The 20,381-nt window shown below is 34.8% G+C and overlaps 1 protein-coding gene across 1 annotated transcript; it reads right to left on the bottom strand.

Annotated features, from left to right (window-relative positions):
- Positions 1-1,236: 1,236 nt before the first annotated feature.
- LOC144964840 (uncharacterized) lies at positions 1,237-14,902 on the bottom strand. Its single transcript, XM_078899548.1, has 12 exons — positions 14,789-14,902; positions 11,340-11,541; positions 9,812-9,889; positions 7,424-7,508; positions 6,444-6,479; positions 5,967-6,103; positions 5,487-5,566; positions 4,891-5,085; positions 3,787-3,897; positions 3,250-3,377; positions 2,222-2,306; positions 1,237-1,731 (listed from the first exon to the last, which is right to left on the bottom strand). The coding sequence occupies exons 2-12, from the start codon at positions 11,524-11,526 to the stop codon at positions 1,525-1,527; spliced, it is 1,329 nt and encodes a 442-aa protein (XP_078755674.1). The 5' UTR covers positions 11,527-11,541; positions 14,789-14,902; the 3' UTR covers positions 1,237-1,524.
- Positions 14,903-20,381: the final 5,479 nt, after the last annotated feature.

Raw genomic sequence — 20,381 nt, 5'->3', positions numbered from 1 at the left:
CATGAAAACATATTTATTCTACTAAAAAAAGACATATATTAAACCTATGTTTTGTATTTTTGACAGTAAATTCAGTGTTTAGTATCAGCACCATTCTTGCATAATACCTTTATGAGACAGAGGGTCACATTTAGTAAGATAAAGTATTCATGAGCTTTGAGCCCAAAAACGTTCTGCGTTTGGTATTTGGTTCTTTTTTAAAAATCTGTTATATTCATAATTGTCTAATACTAATACCTTTTACAGTCCACAACTTCTATCAGCTTGGTATCACTTCAAAGCCTTAAAACGGGTTAAAACCAGAATTTGTTGGCATGGGGAATCAGAGAGTCAGTTTTATTCTGTTTTTATGGAGTTAAACGGACGGCAACATTAAACGTTTTTAGTTAAAAAGAATGCAAGTCAATCACATTCTGTCCCATTTGATACAAAGCTACCAAATAGGTTTTGAATGGATAGTGTGGTGAAAAGGGATGGGGTTTTGTCTGAAGATGAGTCGGATACTTTACAGATTAATACATATGGCACTTTCCAAGATTGAACTTGGGCCTATAGAGATTGTGTGGAGGTGAAAAATGTAAAAAGGCAGCAGATTCTATAACTTGATGTGTGTTTGGACTTAAAAATCTCAGATAAAACCATATAATTCTAAGCATCTGATTTTTTAAAATATCAAAAGAATATACCTGTGCATTAGTTAAAAGCTGTGATTGAGTTTTCACAGCATATTCATATCTTTCATGTCGCTGAGAAAAAAAACAAACAAAAAACAACAAAGCAATGAGGAGATAAAGCAATAAAATGACTTTTTTTTGTCATTACAAACATATAAATATTACAAAATTATAGCATTTCATGTCATGTAACATTGGCAATAATAAATCACCCTTGTCAGTCAGAACATATTATTGGGGATAACTAGTCAAGTATTCAATACTTTTTAATCACACTTTAGAGCAAGAACTCAATGTAAAAGTGGATGATAATTTCAATTGCACATTATTTATTGTTGGTTGTGGTATTGTGTTGGTCAACATTTTACACAGGCACTTCATGTTGATTAACATGCAGGCCAAAATCAATGCAAAAACTTGTCTCCATATTTTGAAGGATATTGTCAGATCATTTACTTCGTGAAAGACTATATAGTGTGCAGATTTGCCTAAGGCCTTGAACAGTAACACCACTAGAAAATAGTCAATGATTATTATAGGCTGGCAGCCTCCTTTCAGCTTCTTTCTTTTTTTTTTTCTTAAATAAAGCCAAAGACTCAGCCACACTTGATATTGTTGTCGGCGCCCACCAACTTATAAATAGTCCCAAGAAAAACAACTCCAAGAAGCCATCACCAGAACATCCTTATCAACTTGATAAACTTGGGAGGTGTCTTCTCCTTAAACAAACAACCCCCCCCCCCCCTCCCCTTTAAAAAAAAAGTTTAAATCCATAAAACAAATAGTAAATATTTTAAAAAGTGAAAATAAAAATAAAACATGAAAACCTCTACAACAATCACGAGATTAGTTATCCCTTGTTGACTGTGTTGTAATTCTGATCCTCTTTACAATCACCGCCTTCTTCACCACCACAATCTATCGGAGTAGTTGATCTTGGTTTCAGCATGGCCATAATGTCCTTCCTTGGTCTCCTCACTGGAATGTATTTACAAGTCATATCTTGGGACGGGCTGACATCCCAGGTGTAGTGGTTGATCAGGCTGTTCAATGTACTCTGGGTGGACATAAGAGGAACAAAAAAAAACCATGTGATTGGATGGCTATGAGACTGTGACAAAAGGTCATTTGTGACCCATCCCTTCCAAACGGTATTATATTGGGATGGCCTGGATACTTGAAAATGAATTTATAGTAAAAAAAAGTTGTTTTGCTTTTTGAACAGAAAAACTATAATTTCTTAAATTGATTTCTGATCATTTTTGGTTTAAAATCCCTTTTTTCCCATGATTTATTATTGTTAATTTTCTAGACTTAAATTCATCTAAAAACAATTAGATTGAAATTATATTTTCGATATAGTTGTCTTTTATTTTTTTCCCCACACAAATTACAGTATTATCAGTGATGCATTGATTAAGATGTATAACGCTTTAATAATACATCATAAAATAGCATATTGCAATTAAATATGATAAAGATGTTTTAATACTCGACAAAGCAATATTAATTATTTATGTTTAGTTTGGAAGCTCATGAAATCTTACTGTTAAAATCAACCATGCAAGTTGTTCACCGACGCATCCACGCCTTCCCTTTCCAAAGACAAACAGTTTTTCTCTTAACTCCAGACTGGAAAAGAATATTTTGAAGTAAAAGAAAATTAGATCATAATCAAAGATATTGTAAATATGGGGTTCAATCACAGAAATCAAATTACAACAGAAGGCAAAATCATCTTCAGAATATTTTTTTTTCAAATGGAAAAAGGGAAACAATTCTCAGTTTAATTTGCGATAAAATTAAATTAAAAAAAAAAAAAACAACAACCCAAAACTAATCAATTTTAACAGTAGTGCCAGTGATCAAATTAAGTCAATTTCACAGCCTTGTTTAAAATGTTGCAGCTCATGTGTTTGATATAAAAAAACAAAACAAAACAAGATCATCCCATAATGCATTGGTTTCCATGATAATGCCTTCAGGCTGTATGCCCCGTTTTTCAGGCAGGTCTGCAAGAGCTTATCTTTTGGTCTGATCTTGATTGAATGTCATTTGTAACACCAATAGTCTTGCGTGACCAGCTCTCTGAGAAAAACTGACAAGTTGCACTGATTATTAATACTCATCAACGATGTGTTTTCACTTGTTTAGTAGCCTTGGATTGCTTGGTGTATTTTTTGACTATGTGGCTGGTGACAGACCAGTGTAAGATTAGGGGAGATTTGTATATCAAGCATGTTTTTCTAAATCAACAGACAGTGAGAGACAAAATAATTAGCATATAATTTTCCTTACCTCTGTCACAATTTTATCATCACATGTCAAAAAGATCATATCTCTATCAAAAAAAAAAAAGGAAAAGAAAAAAAAAGAATTTAAGTACTCAGTACAGATAATATAAATATAAAATAGTAAAAAGATATAAAACTGTATTTAAAAAAGATTACAACAATGTGTGCACTCAAACACAGTCAGGGAGAATACATTTGCAAAACAATTATATAAGGTTAAAAAGTTTGTAAAAAACCTCTGAGAATCAATTGCATATCATGATAATGGAAAAAGTCCTTACTTATTGTTCCACCGTTGTGGGATGAACATGTCCGGTTCTACAAACACAGTCGAGTCACGCTGGGCTGGATGTGTCATGTAAACCACAGCATAGTCTTTTGGAATGGTGTATCCACCAACTAGACAACTCTAGGTTGGAAAATTGGACGATATCTATCAAAATTATAGCCAACATGATCATAACTCTATCTTTAAAAAAAAATCAAATAAGTTAATTAATGTTTACAAATAAAGAAGAGCTTACTAAGTATTTTTCCCAGTTTAAAGTGAAGAATCTAAGTGAAAATGAATGAATAATTTGTAATTTAGCTAAAAAAATAAATATAAAAAGTCTATATCACGTTAAAAATTAATACATAAAGGAAATAATAATAAGTAAATGTCAAACACTTAGATTATAGGTTGATCTGATCTGTTATTTTCCCAATCCAAAACTTAAAGCTTAAAGCACAAACACACACACATCCACAGACACAACACCACACAAACACAAAACAAACATATTTAAAACAAACAAAAAACCCCAAAAAATTCAGACCTTCTTAGCAAGTCTTCGACCACCAAGTAAAGGAGGAAACAGCCTCTGACACTCTAAAAGTAAATTGTCCAGAACAGTTGGATCAGCTTTGGCTACATTTTGGTAAAATGTCTGTGAAAAATTGGAATGATATATTGAAGATATTGAAAGTATAACATTTCAGAGCTACAAAATGTATAACGCTACTACTACTACTACCTATTACATATCATTTTACCGCTATTACAACTACGACCACTAATACCACCACCACCACAACTACTACTACTATCATTATTATTTTACTACAACTACAACTCCTACAACAACTACTACTATTATTACTATTAATGTTCCTGCTACTAATACTACTACTACTACTACTACTACTACTACTACTACTACTACTGCTATTACTATGACTACTATTACAAATACAACAACAGTGGTCCCTTTTAAATTGCTAACAACACATATAGTCAATATTGCACTATATGAAAGCTCGTGTTTAAAGGGTATCAAGCAATTACTACATAATTTTTGGCTCCCCGCTGATGGAATGAAATCATGACATGACCAGATACAACAACCTCAAAGTTAAAAATACAAGAGAACCAAATAATTTCAAAGATAAACCAATCGTTAATAAATTTCAGTTTTGCGAGATCTTGTAAATGGACTCAAATTTATTTGCATGTTTTGGATAAAATTATTTATCAAAATAAGAAATTTCATGCAGATTGACAACAATAAAGACCAGTAGTTTAAAGTTGGACAAGAGGAAATTAGCAAACAAAATTCAACAAGAAAATGGAAATGGATTGGTCACACCTTCAGAAAACCAACAACAGACATTACGAGACAAGCTGTGAACCGGAACCCTCTGGGGAAAAAGGAAAGTTGGGAGGACAAAGAAAACATGGAGGTCTTGTGAGGAAGAGGTGAATTGGCTGGAATGTCCTGGGGAGAGATGAAGAAGAAGACAAAGAACAGAATATGGTGGAGATGTACTGTTGAATCTCTATGTTCCACAAGGAATGTAAAGGAATAAATGATGATGAAAATGACAAGCATGTCATCTAAAAGTAATTCCTGTCTAAGTTTGTCCAAAGCTTTTAAACTTACCATTTCAGGCTGGCCTATCTCGACACAAAAAGAAGTGCAGATGGAAGCTAAAACTTTTGGCACTATAGCAGATGTGAAAAGCAGCAGGTGATTGTTGAGATTAGTGTCATCCATACCCGTTACTTTCTGCATCTTGTCAGCAAAACCGGATTGGACTTTCTGTCTTTGGTTGGCTATGACGTCCAGTAGGCGAGTCTGTTGAAACCATTAATATCAAATGTAGAATTTTGAATTTCTTCTTATCTCTTTCTTTTTTCTTTTTTTTTTCCTTTTTGGATCAATTCTCATTTGACTAAAGTAAAGCCAAATAACATCCTTAACAGAATACCAAAACCTCTAGGTGGTTTGTAACCAATAATTCAGTTCCAACATAAATTCTGTCAGCTGTAGGTCATTTACGTTTATGTAAAACAAAAATGACTTTTTTCTTTTTAAAAAGTTTTTTGGTCAATGGATTTAGAAACATTATAGAATTGTACGAGAAATGAAACCCCCCCCCCCCCCCCCCCCCCCCAAAAAAAAAACAACAAAAGCAACAAAAAAAAAACCAAAAAACAATAACAACAAAACAATGAGCAAATGATGCCAGAACTGACCTTCGCCTCCAAAGCTTTACTATATGTGGATGATTTTTTGACACCAGGGATCTTTATTTCCAATGGAACAGCTATGATTCCTGCAAGCATAGAAAGAGAAAAAAAAAAGATTCTCAAACCAGTACAATAGATGTATCAAATTAAACATAAACTGAAAAATGTATGGGAATAAAATGTCACTTCATTACGAGTCTGTGATAATCATTCCAACAAAACCCATGCCTATTTAATTTTCCATGACCTCTTAGTTCACATTTATCTTGTCTCTTTCACTTGATGAGCTTTATTAAATAACCTTTGACCGGTAATCATCCCATAACAAATGACTAGTTTATACTTAAAGCAGACTCAAAACATTTATCCTTAATATTTAAATTTGCAGTGGAAATAACTATCACTCGATGTTGAACCTTCTTACTATTAATTTTGGTATATGATCTGATAATAAAACTGAAAGGGTTTATTAGTAATAGGTAATACCGTGCCAATGTGTGATGGTCAACTCTACGATAGTTTGAGCAATTTCTTCACTTTCAGCAAAATCCAGCCCCAAGAATAAGCTCAAACACATTTCAGTAAATATTTCTTTAAACATCTTATATGGACACACCGGTTCTCTGCAAGAAACGATAAAAAGACACATTATCTATTTATACAACCTTCAAGGAAAAACAAATTGTCCTTTTCAGTACAAGAAAGAAAACCGCATTCAAAAAGACATGATATAGGTGGATAGATGAAATAGCAAGGCGTTTGACCAAAGGAGACTCCTATCAGTCCAGAATTCCAATCAAAATTGATAGTGATTTGAACTCCTGTTTAAAAAGCATGGACATATCGTAAGGACAAACACATGTCACACCAAATCATTTAAAGATTCAACAAATACTTAGCAAAACCAATCCATCACAATACATAATTTCATTTAAAATTTAATATGACAGATAAAACACTTACCTATGACTCACATTAGGAATCTTCTTATCGAGAATTCTGCAAAATATGAAAAACAAATAAAAATAATGGAGTACAAAAATGTAATCAACTTTGTGTCAGTAAAAAAAAACAAAAAAAAAACCCAAAACAATTCCCCCCCCCCCCCTCCCCCAAAATAAAATTATTAGCTGATTATGGTATTGGGGTGATGGAATAGGGTGGCATAAAATACACACAAAAATCCTACCAATGGGGAAGAGTTGGGGTGGGGGAGATATTACAATGATTTCAAAACATCTCATTCTTGACAAGGCAGTCACAAATTGTGGCCCATTTCTTCAGAGCATTAATCAAACCTGAAACAAGTAACCAAAAATAAATATAATATGGTTTATGGTTTCTTTGCAAAATACCAGTATCAACCTGAGATAACCATTCTGACATGGACCATTAGTAGCTGATAAAACAAAAAGAAACACTTCAACTGTGTGTGAAACAGCTTTTGCCTGATTCACTAATTAACCGGCTTGCTATGAATTGCATTTTGGTCTATCTACATCAAATGGTCGAGGTGCAGCAAACAAAACTGTGGAGAGAGACAATCTTTATCTTATGGTAGCATTTAAAACTTCATCTAGTAAAAAACATAAATTTAAACCCTAATGACCACATGAGACAAAAAAAAAAAAGAAAAAAAGAAAACCGTTTAATGAAATCTGTAACTATGATTTTTTATGACAACATGAATTATGAATTCATGACCAAATATTCCAACAATACTGAGTAATGCATTGCATCTTATCTCCGATGTTACGAGATTTCAAAATCATATCAGTTTTCATCTCCATTCTGTTACAATCACATCACACAATCTTGGAACCAAGAGTTTTGAAAAAATGAACGTAAGCAATTCCCATTTTTCATAATGATCTCGAATGTCTATGATTTAATAGAGAAAACTTAAAAGCTTAAGTAATTGAGGGACAGAAAACCAGGCTTACTTTGTGATAATGACAGAGTATGAATCAAGTGTGTCAGCAGCAAACAAAAGACCCAGGGTCTTCCTGAATTCTTGAGAAAAATCGTCTGAAAAAATATTTAAAAATCATTAAATTAATCTGCTATTACCAATTAATGGGAGTCCCAAACTCAATGACCATTGAAACCCAATAAAGAATACAAACGCCTATAAAAATTTATTTTAAAACAATTACACCCTTCAGCACAGCATCATTAATTGCAATGGCCTAGGCATTCCATGATGGAATACAGATAAATTATGAAACAGACGTCTGATGTCAACAGTAATAACCCCTTTTGTCCCAAGATGAGCAAATTCCGGTTTAATATTCTTGCATAAGGAGATAAACGAAAGTGCCTGGAGCAAGGCTTGAACCCGGGAACTTATGAGTCAAAGTGCAATGCCTTAATAAGCTACTCATTCACTTTGCTCCCAAAGGCTATAAACTATAAACGCAAAACAAATTTCTACGATAAAATATGAGAAAGAACAATGAGGACAGATATCAATTACTCAATTCAATAGGTAAATAGTCCATCCACTTAAATCTCTTACTTTTACTGACACATGAGAACACTATATAGTGTCAGGTTACTACAGTAGAACATGAAAGTAACGTACTTGGAAATAGCGAGAACTCGGAAATAGCGAGTAAAATCTAAATCCCTGTTTTTTTCCCTTATTTGAGTCAATAAAATTAGCATGAAAGTAGCGAGTATGAAAAAGAGGTCAACTCGGAAATAACGAGCATTTCCTGCCCCAGCCTAGGACTGCGAACGAAGTAAAGCAAAACAAGAGACAATGGCAATTTAAATCTTTTTAGCCTAGCCTCTTTTCTTTTCTTATTTTTCGTTACGAGTGATATTACATAGTAGCCTAGTCTGTAGTAGTACATAATAGGCGAAACAAATTTGGGTGGGGGTTGGGTTTGTGTGCGTGTGTGTGTATTGGGGGTGGGGGTCAATTATTCACCTAATGTGGTGCCACGCGACGCGCGAGGTAAGCACATGTCAACATGCCTCACTTCGCAGCATCGGTCAGCGAGTAGCATCGTTAACGAACGACACGATCAGCGAGGGAGGGGAGTGTGGAACCATTATTTCAATGGGTCAGTGATTGAGTGATGCGCTTGCTTACCTCATCAAACATGCCGAGTGCATACAAACACTCGCGTGCACACGCACACGCACACACACACACACTTCTATGTTCTTGTTTTTTTCTAGTCATGATTTTACTTGAAAATAAAAACAAAAAACAACAAAAAACCAAGCATTCTGCCACTTCTGTGAAGAAATTGAAATAGGGGCGACGGCTTTTACTCGAATTACACACTGAGGGGAATAACCAGCAATATTATAACCTTTCCTGGCAACTCGGGAATAGCGAGAACTCGGAAATAGCGAGTAATCAGGAGTGGACCCGTCGAACTCGCTATTTCCGAGTTCTACTGTAATACACGATTCCTGTCAAGTTTGCTGCATATTTGATGAGAAAAGGCAGAAGCTATTCATTGTTCTCCCAGGTCAGAGTTTTGAATTTGCATGTAAAAGTTTGATCTCAGTTTGATACAACAGACATGAATAATGGAAGAGCACATACTGGTGTAAGAAAACAAAATGTGAACAGATGTAAATTATACAGTGCAAGGCAAAGCAGAAACTACATTCTCTCCAGAATTTTTGATAATTATCATATATTGGGTGTTTCATTCTACTTTGCCTGGCTCAATATTGGTCACATCTTATATGGCACTGCAAAACTTTTCACTTGTCCACTGGAACTTGGAAGGTTGTAAGACAATAAATGTTATATAGTGGCTATTCGGTAAATTTCTCATAAAAATCAAATAAGACGTCTATGCCAAATTGGAGTGATAATTAGAGTTCGATTACACAGTATGGAGGGGTCCTGATAGAGCACTCGCTTCACAAGCAAAGGGACTGAGATTGATCCAGGGTGCAGTTGAGATTTTTACTGTCCTCCCAGTCCACCCCGCAGTGATTGGGTAGCCAGAAAGTACTTTGCAATAGACTAGCTTCCTATCCAAAAGGTAGCAAGCAAATTCCTGTTTCGTGCTATAGAAACAGGGATAAACTCTGGCTCCATGGGCCTGAAGGACTATTACTAAAATTACATAGTACAGTAATAATTAATAAGGTCAGAGCAATTAATTCAAAACAGTTCTTTTAAAAAAGAATTATCATTAAAATGAATAAAATTATTAAACGTTAAAATACATCAATTTATATTAGTCAAGATTAGTTATTCTGAAAGGCTAATGATTATTAATCTTATTTGTATATACAAAAAGTAAAAGATATTGGCTCTTGACAATAAACTATGAAAAAGACAGAAATCCTCTTACTTGAAGTAAAAAGTAAATTGTGTCCATAAATTTGACCCATGAATGATTCATATCCAAGTTCTAAGGCATTTTCATTATCTGAAAAAGTAAAAAAGACAAATAATATTTGTGACTGAATATAAAAAAACACATAATATCTGTTTGATGTAAGTAAATATATTAGATTAAATTAAGAACAAAAAAACCAAATCTAAAAACCCCGGAACAGGGCAGTATGTGGCCTTGTAGGAATTTAAAGAGCTGATTATTATTATTATTTTTTTATGTCTATTTTTAAATGGGGTTGTGTATATGTAAAAAGCCTAACCTAAGGACACCAAACAATATTAACAACAGGGATACACTTTTGTGATTGTTGTTATTAGCGATGCCCACTAATGCTTGAATTCTGTGCCAGAACTGCCAACTTGTACATAAACACAAAACAGACTCTCATACCCCCACACAGGTTAGCATATAAAATTACGAATGAAAGATATCTGAATCATCCAATATCTAATATAATTTTCTTATGATGATCAGGTTAAGCAAAATGAGAGTAGTTGGGATGTGTCTTGGTGAAGTTATTGTGGCGTTTAAATATATACAAATCAGAAAGAGGAAGTGATGATGGATAGGCCATATACTTAGAAAACCTGCTTGCAACATCACAAGACAGGCTCTGACATGGAATCCTGAAGGAGGAACAAGACCAGGGACACCAATAAATAGTTGGCGAAGAAGCACGGTGGAGGAAGCAAGGAGAGGCGATTACACATGGAAGTAGTGGAGAAGACAGCCCAAGGAAGAGTCAAATGGCGAAGCATCATTGATGGCCTATGCTCTGACTGGGGTTGAGTCAAGTAAGTATTGTGGCTTTACAATTTCCTTTGTTACAGCTTCAGCCCTATGTAAAAACTCAAAAAATTTACTCTCATAATAGAGATAGCTGCTGGGCTCGACCATGAGCATGCCTGCTTACATGCTAATGGACTCCCTAAAATCTTTTTATTTTTTTTCCACCTGACAGAAATAATTCTTACACACTCACTGTTGCTGTGAAGAATTAAGAGCAGCCAAAGCATGAGGAAACTCAGTTTTCAAAACTTTAGTTCCTCAAACAATAGTCCAATTTTAAACCACCTGGGGAAATGTACTAAGCAATAAACACGTTAAATTCCCTCTCCAGAGCATCAATTGCAACATTCCACATCTTCCACTTCCCCCACAACAACAAAAATTTGGATTTTAAAGAAAGATCTGATGCTAATAAAACTGGCATCAGTATAAGTTTGATGACCTTGAACATTAAACACTTTTATAGAATTCATTTTCTCTTTTTATCTATTTAATGTCTTTCCTCCTTTGAATGAAAAAAAAATATCTACTGTCAGTCAGATGGTCAATCTGTACTGAGTACAGAATTTTAGTTGGCAGCTATACATGTTATATAGTGAAACACAATAACATTGATCCACCAATACCACAATCTACAATCTATAGTTAATAAAATCATGAAATCCGATGTAATAAAGCCAAGGTCGCATACCATTCAGTACATCTGTCACTGCATCATTGGAGCACACAAATACTGTTGCTTTGTTTAAAAATCTGGCAGTAAACACTTTGCTCTTTGTATCCTCCATTCTCTTGGACAAAAACTTTAGGGGATCTCTGTAAAATTCCACAGATTTGTCTCCGACAACTGGCCATCCAACTTTGCCAGGAATCTCCATGATGCATGTTTCATCCTAATGTAATGAAAAGAAAGGTTATGAATGAAGAATGATAAAAAAGATAAATGGTAAAAATTACTTAAAAGGGTTATAATGTGATGCCTTATCATAGTTTCTGAAAGAACAAAAACAAAAGAGAGAGGTATTTAATTACTGCAGAGACAGAACTCTATTAATACAATTCGATACAATCAATCTATTAATTAGGTACGGTCCAACTGAATTTTTTATGGCAGAAACCTCTTTCTGGGTGACACATGCCTTGATGGATGGTTACCTGGGGCAATTGTGGTTTAAAAAATTATTTTCGAAGTGGCAATTCGGACTTGAGTCTGAATAGTCTCTTGTGGCTATTCTGGGCAGTGGGCTAAGAGTGTGACTGATAGAACCAGAAGCAGACTTCAGAGAAAATTCTGTTTTTCCCAAATCAGACTGACTCAGCTGACCCACAAAAACCAAGCCCCAACCTTTTCATTCACCCCATCAAAATAATCCCTCTTTTGAGTTGTTTCCCTTCAGTGACAGGAACTTGTGGAAAAACTTCCCATGATTGTCGCAATCTTTTAAGTTTGTAGAAAAACGGGTTTTTTATACTTGATTTTGATCAACCTCACATGGAGGATACTTGTATCTGAGCGGAACCTTTTCTCGGGAATGGATGATGACCGCTTATCATAAGTTGGACTGTACTTTCACTTGCACTCACTGTCAGAAAAAAATTCCATAAAATCAATTTCGTTTTTCAGTTTTGAATACAATGAAATAGATTTTGATTTAACTTAACTGTAGTAGTAGTGTCTAGGTTATTCAATTTATATAAAGAACAAATGTCAACAATGTCAAGACAAAACCACAATAAAAGTAAAAGATCCCTGCGAAACTAACTACAATCCAGACTCCTCAAAAATGAAATGGAAACAATTCAATGCAGAAATCAGTAAACTGGACGATATGAAAGTATGTTACACGAGAGTTACTATCTACAGACTTTACTGTTCCTCTGATGACACGGGCATAATTTCAGTCTTTAATATTTGGACGGCTGCAGCTATTCAGTCTCGAGTCTGAATAGTCTCTCATGCCTATTCTGACTCAAAATTCCAATGCGCATGTGCAATCAACAAACTATATATTAGTATTAGTATTAGGACAGGACTCAGTCTGAATTGTCTCCTGTGGCAGAATGAATGGTTTTTGTTTGTCTTTGTTTTGTTTTTTATTTGGTTTTATTTTAATAATTAAAAATAACATATAATTGATACCAATGAAAATAACAATTATAGTAACTAAACCGCTTAATTTGACGAGAAAGAGATAATCAATAGATCAATTAATTGGAAGTCCAATTAGAGACTAAAAAGAAAAGAGTTAAAACTCTTCAAAAGGAATAAAAGCCAGTCAAAGTAACTGTGGTCAAGAGGAAAAGCTTTTCTAACAACATAACACAATGTCCGAATAAAATCAGGACAAAGAAAAAACATATTGTGATAGAGACACGCACACATCCTTCTACAGAACGAAGTAAGGTTATGAGCTGAGTCAGTGTGAGTTTGATATATCAGACCCACCTTCGCCCCTCCCCCCCCAGTTGTGTTTGCGCACGCATAATGGAGTTTGAGTCCGAATAGCCACTGGAGACTATTCAGACTCGAGTCCGAATAGCCATGGGAGACTATTCAGACTCGAGTCCGAATAGCCATGGGAGACTATCGCTGTGATTATCCCCAGACACATATTTGAAACTCCGCTCTTTTAAACAATTATCCACATTCCAGAATATGGAATGTTTCCAAATGCACATAGAAATAAGGAAAGTTAATAAAATATCAATAAAAACATAAAATTAACCAACATTAAATCAGTTGTTACTACATATACACAATTCAATATGCGTCAACTTCGAAGTGGGTGTCATGGCCGAATGGTTTAGTCATCTGCCCTGGAAGTTTTACTAGAATCGACGTTGTGGGTTCGAATCCTGGTTCCGCCACTTAAAAAAAAATAAAAATTCCGTCTTCTTTTTACAGAACGTTGCAAGGGATAAATGTCCCATCCATCCTCCCCCCACCTCTTTATTTTGTTTTTGTGCAAGTCTATTCTTTTCTCCTTTTTGTTTGGCCTTTTGTTCCGTTTCTGAGCATGAATTTCTTGAAATTGTTTTTATTTTAAAAAATAATTATTGTTTGTTTTTTCTCCTCTATCTGACCATTTGGTCGCTCTCTGAATATTTCTGTTTGTTTGCTTTTTAATTATTTATTCTTTTTAGACACTTTTTGAGATCGGAGTGGGGACGAATCTGACAATTTGCTAGAAACTAGAAAGGAACCAAGAGAGAGAGAGAGATAGAGAGAGAGGAGAGAGAGGAGAGAGAGAGAGAGAGAGAGAGAGAGAGAGAGAGAGAGAGAGAGAGAGAGAGAGAGAGAGAGAGAGAGAGAGAGAGAGAGAGAGAGTTTAAAATTGACGCTACCATAAAAAAATAAGAGGTGGGGGGGGGGGGGGGGAACGATGGGACTATGGGACATTTATCCCTTGCAACGTTCTGTAAAAAGACGGAATTTTTTAAAAATAAATAAATAAAAAGTGGCGGAACCAGGATTTGAACCTGCACCGTCGATTCTGGTAAAACTTCCAGGGCAGACGACTAAACCATTCGGCCATGACACCCACTTCGAAGTTGACGCATATTGAATTGTGTATATGTAGTAACAACTGATTTAATGTTGGTTAATTTTATGTTTTTATTGATATTTTATTAACTTTCCTTATTTCTATGTGCATTTGGAAACATTCCATATTCTGGAATGTGGATAATTGTTTAAAAGAGCGGAGTTTCAAATATGTGTCTGGGAATAACGAAATTTCGTGGTGTCCGGGGATAACGAATTTTCATTATCCCCAGACAGGTGTCTGGGGATACTGACAGCCGGAGACTATTCAGTCCGAAATGCCACTTCCTATTTGGACAGGATCGACATATAAATAGACAACTTCAGCTTCAGGCAATGGAGGTTGCCATTTTCAACTTCAAAGGTAGTGAGCTGGCTTTCTATGTTTTTTTTTTTTTAACAGCGATCTCGCCGTCAGTTTTTAGATACTGAGACTGAGACTGAGATAGATACAACGAACGTTACACTACTGTAGTCTATCTTTATTTGCAAAGCTTGTTACATTTGCTTGCAACATCCCAGCCCTAAATTAATCACTATTTTATCAGCTGTTTTTTTTTTTTTTCATTCATCTTTTGTACCGAACTTACACTTACAGGTCATAAATTATTTTTTTTTTTTCGAAGAAGACAGTCTACTTGCACTCGAGAGTTGTACACTCTTCAGAAAACAAAAGGTGAAAACAAAAAACTAAATCGATAGGCTTGCCACATCCATTTATTTAGAAAATGCCAAATAGGTCACCAAGTAAACAAGTATTTAACATTAAAAAACAAAAACAAAACAAATTAAAGCAAGCAGCGCGTTTTTTAAAAGGTCCGAGTTTTCTTGCTGAAATTCTTAAAACGTGAGTATTTAGAACTGATCGACACATAAATTAGGAAAACTATATTATTTCAAATTAATGAAAAAAAAAAAAAAGAAACATGCTCATTGTTGTAATGGAAATACTCTCAAATCAATGCAAATTGTCGTTTATTATAAAAATGTTTAATCAAGCCATAATTTCTTTCAATAACATATTATGGTGCGCATTAACGAAGCCGTACAAGAGACCAAAACAGAGAAAATGTTACTGATTTCTGGCTTTGGCTCTAAATATATGAAACTGGCAATATTAAGATTGTTTTCCCCGGGGAAATAACTGCAAAATGTTTTATCATATTTGTAGAGTGACATATTTACTGGTTCCTTCCCTTGAATTGTAAAAAAAAAGTAAAGTTGATAAGACATGTTTAAACTTGATGGATGTAACAGGGTAAAGACTATCAAGATTATCAATGAATGTTAGACATGAAATAGAGGATGTACATTGAATAACATTTAATTTGTATCAACTGAACGGTCCTTTTTGCCGTCTTAATTTTATTGTGAAGCTAAGTGTAAGAGCACGGACATTGTAAGAAAGGATAGAACGCACATTAAAAATTAAAATTGAGCTTTATATAGCGCAATATCCACTAAATGTGCTCAAAGCGCTTTACAAGGGGTCCCTGGCCAACAGCAACATTTAACATGAAGGACGGGACATGACGCCTGTTAGGCGATATTACAATATTTCGGACAAAGACAACGCTGTTTACGGCCAGGTACTCATTTTACACCTGAGTACGGTGAGAGAATGTGAGTAAAGAGCATTTTCCAAGGACTCAACTATGCGCCGAGCGCGAGGCTCGAACCCAGGACCTTCCGATCCGAAAGCGAGTGTCATACCACTAGACCACATAGCCGCACCATTATATAGTCACAGATGAGTATGCACGTGCTGATTCACAATGATACTGTGAACATTTAACCAAAAAAAAAAAAAAAAAAAAAAAAAAAAAAAAAAAAAACACAACAAAAATAAAAATAACAAAAAAAAAAAAAAAAAAAAAAAAAAAAAAAAACGAACAAAAAAGCAAAAAAAAAAAACAAAAACAAACAAATATAATTAAAAAATGAAATAAAAAAATACTAACCAAAAACAAACAAACAAAGAAACAGAAAAAAAAACCCGCAAAAAAAAACAAAAAAAAACAAAAACAAACAAAAAAACACCGTACTTAGGTGTCAAATGAGAACCTGCCCGTCAACAGCGTTGGCTCTGTCGGAAAAAAAAGTATAGAATCGTCTAACACGCATCATCATGTCTCGTTCTACACGTTACGAGTTGCTGTTGATCATGGACCCTTTGTAAAGCGTTTTGAGCACGTTATTGCGCTCTATAAAAGCTCAAGTATTAACATAAAAAATGACTACAACAGCTTCTTAAAGAACAGAATACAGTGGAATCCTGATAAAACTAAAACTGCCTGACCAGAAAGAATGGTTGATTTTAATGAAGGTTGACTTTTTCCAGTATCATCGGAACACAGTTAGATAAAGAACAGAACATTTGGGACCAGCAAAGAGGTGTTGACTTTTAGCACAAGTTGCCTTTTGCGGATTCCATACTTAAAGCGAGAAGCTTTCATAAATCGATCGAATAAAATGACCTTCAACTTAAAAAAAAACAAACTGAATCCCGAGATTAAAGCTATGTCAAACATTGATTCTGAAAAAAAAAAAAAGATCTTAGGATCACTTTTGGTAGAAATTTAAACTTTGATTTACATATTAATGACTGTATTAACAGAGAAAAAAGAATGTTCGTGACGATTTTCAGAAATTGTTTTATTCTAGACAATGGTATTCTAATTTCTCGTTCGGCCTATACTTGAATATAGCAATTGCAATAGGAGTGCAATACTATACAAAAGGCAATTAGTTAGCATTGAAAATGTCCAAAAAAAGGGCGACGAAAAGGTTAATAGCCATTGAAGGCCTTTCACATTATGATAGGTTAAAGGTTTTAGATCTACCTAGTCTTAAATAAAGGAGAATTTGGGGAGATCCGAAGTGTGCATATACGCAGGTCTATCACCCGAACGCAATTATGGGCCTAATTTAACATTGTTGTAATGGACATTATTAATTATTAAGCATACTTTTAAAAACAATTCCAATACAACAATGAGCCCATAATAAATTGGGTTATCAGACCTGCAAATAAGTGCACGTCTGAGAGATCCCATTCAGCTGTGTTAAGTAGTTCATCAAAAGGTTGATTGGATGCCTCTGATTTTTTGTCCTTTTCGAGTACAAACATTACCAGAGGAGACCCGTTTAAAGGCTTCATTGACAGATACAAAACTGGCAGAAGGGTTTTTTTTTTTTTAATGGACACAACTGTGAAACTTTGGAGCAGTATCAAGAATGAGACGAAAAATGCTGCTTCTACTTCTACAAGACAGATTGATAGGGAAATAATCAATCCCCGGTATGATTACATTTAAACACACAAGAGTATTCAAACGTCTGTTAGACTAAAAAATCCTATACATGATAGTAGATGCTATGATGTGATATTATGATATGACATGAAAAGATATAATGATATGATATGATATGATATGATATGATATGATATGATATGATATGATATGATATGATATGATAAAGCCGGAGGTCATTTTGATCAATCCATCCGTGAAGTAAACATTTTCTGACCCAAAATCACACAGGGCGTTTTATCAATGTACGACAATACTATTATAGATATCAAGGCAACAAGGCGAATATTGGCAAGAGATAATTGCCTCAATTTGGTATTACATCGGCGCGAACCAGACAGGATACCCAAAATAAACTTAAAGTTCAAATATCCAGATATTATTATAGGGAATGAGATTAGCGGAAGAGTGGCGTCCCTTGATTGGACGTCACCCATAGTCTGTGACGTCACCGGCGGAAAAGTTATTAGAGAGAGAACGTCATGTTGGTTGTGCGCATGCGTCTCTCGTCCTCGCTTCCGGTGAAAGCGGCTTGAGACACTTCAAAACCAAATTGACGTTCTCTCTGTAAGGTGACGTCCAATCAAGGGACGCTACTCTTCCGCTAATCTCATTCCCTATAATAGATTGAATATTGCTAGCTGCAAATTAAGAAAAAATAATTATCCTTGATAATCAAACAAAGTCAACTCAAGTCTTAAAGATAGTATGCGCTTGGCTAAGAAGCTCACAACATTGCCATCCGGAAATATAATGGGCCAACACACAAAACTATCGACCTGGTTAATCCAGTTTAGTGAGAATTACTCATAATCGGGGATAGCAAAAAAAAAAAAAAAAAAAAAAAACAATAACAAAGACCAGAGTGACGTCATCTTCGTTCTATCTATATGAGGGGCCCCTGCAGACCAGTTGGTAGAGCAATCACCTCACACGCCAAGTAATCGATATTGATCTCCGGTGAAGTCGAGGATTTATTTTCTGACCCCGCCCCTGACCTCCCAGCAAACATTGGATACGGTACTGAGGTCTATTTGATCTGACAGAGAGTACTTTGCTACAGACTCGCGTCCTATCCAAACGGGAGAAATCAATTGCTATTGTCCTTTCCACGCTATAGAAACTGGGGTAAACTCCTAATTTCATGAACCAAATGTCTCTGAAGGACTACATATCTTATAGATAGAATGCGCTTGGCCAAGGAGTTCACAACATTGCCACCCGGAAGTATAACGGACCAACACACAAACTCTGTGTAACCATGAACTTTCATAGTCTGGTTAATACAGTTTAGTGAGAACAACTCACAAACGCGGATGGCAAAAACAATAACAAAGGCCTGATTGACGTCATCTGCATACTATCTATAGATAGTTCGAAGATGACGTCACTCAGGTCTTTGTTATTGTTTTTTGCCATCCGCGTTTATGAGTAATGCTCACTGAACTGTATTAACCCGACTATAACCCGACCACCACCACCATCATTATCATCATCATCATCATCATCATCATCATCATCATCATCATCATCATCATCAACATCATCATCATGATTATCTCCTCTTCCTCTTCATCGTCGTAATATCATTGCTCCTCATCGTGGGTCTCTTCTCCCTCCCCATTACCGTGCCCCTGCCTCCTCTTCCTCCTCCGCCCTTTCGTCATTTGTTTAGTTAATTTTATCCAAAACAAAATTAATATACGTTCGATGTGGTATGACATTCGCTTTCGGATCGGAAGGTCCCGGGTTTGAGCCACGCTCGGCGCATACTTGAGTCCCTGGAAAAGGCTCTTTACTCAAAGTCTCTCACCGTACGCAGGTGTAGCTGACCGCTAACAGCGTTGTCTCTGTGGGGAAAAAAAATATAATATCCCCTAACAGGCGCCATGTCATGTTCTATATGTTTCGTGATGTTGTTGGTAGGGGAACCTTTGTAAAGCAATTTGAGCACATTTAGTGGATATTGCGCTATATAAAAACTCAATTTCTTTTCACAATAAATTAACATGAAGAGTATAAACAATTATTATGTTAAAACAATTTATTACTCTATTGTTATATCATGTTATTATCTAATTATCACATGAACAAAATAAATAATAAACCATATTTTTACTGCCATATTCTGAAAAAAAAAAAAACCCCAATAACATGTATTTCAAATTATAGCCCGAAAGCTCGTCCTTCAAATATCTATCGATTAAAATGACCCTCATCTTGGTAAAAGCTCTCAAACCTGGGACTTCGCGAAGTCCCAGGTTTGAGAGCTTTTACCAAGATGAGGGCCATTTTAATCGATATATATATATATATATATATATATATATATATATATATATATATATATATATATATATATATATATATATATTTGAAGGACGAACTGTCCGGCCAAAATTTAAAATATGTGTGTTTTTTTTTTCAAAGTACGCAGTTTAGTGTAATAGATCTAGAGAAACAATTAAGTCATGAATTTTAAAAATGTATATCTACATTATTCAATTGAAAATGATACGAAATAAAAACAAAGTTCAGATATGCAAATTAATCAACACAATGTTTAGTGGGATAATGTGTTATTGATTGATATGATAATGTGGCTCATGTTAAAAACAAAGTTGGCAATATTAAGATAATGGTTGATAATATTGTACTTTTCAAACGAGATTATTCTTGTTATAAGAACTTTGTTATTGTCATTGTTTTGAAACAATCATCTTATTGTTACCATGTATGATATAGAGGAATGATAATGGTGTGGTGATGGTGGTGGTGGTGGTGTTGGTAATGATGGTGATAATGTTGTAGTAGTTGCAAATGGTAACTAACTATATGTTGTTGTTGTTGTTGATGATGACGATAGTGATGATGA

This window comes from Berghia stephanieae, chromosome 2, assembly GCF_034508935.2.
Source record: "Berghia stephanieae isolate SIO BIC M18660-M18661 chromosome 2, UCSD_Bste_1.3, whole genome shotgun sequence".
Lineage (NCBI taxonomy): Eukaryota > Metazoa > Mollusca > Gastropoda > Nudibranchia > Aeolidiidae > Berghia > Berghia stephanieae.
Note: the sequence above shows the minus strand (reverse complement) of the source record. Positions and strands in the feature narration are given on the sequence as shown.

Coding starts and splice junctions, on each gene's coding strand:
- LOC144964840 (XM_078899548.1), bottom strand. CDS start 11,526: ATGGAGATTCCTGGCAAAGTTGGATGGCCAGTTGTCGGAGACAAATCT. Junction 5,086..5,486: donor GTAAAGCTTTGGAGGCGAAG/GTCAGTTCTGGC, acceptor TGGTTTCAACAG/ACTCGCCTACTGGACGTCAT. Junction 3,898..4,890: donor AGATAGGCCAGCCTGAAATG/GTAAGTTTAAAA, acceptor AATTTTTCACAG/ACATTTTACCAAAATGTAGC.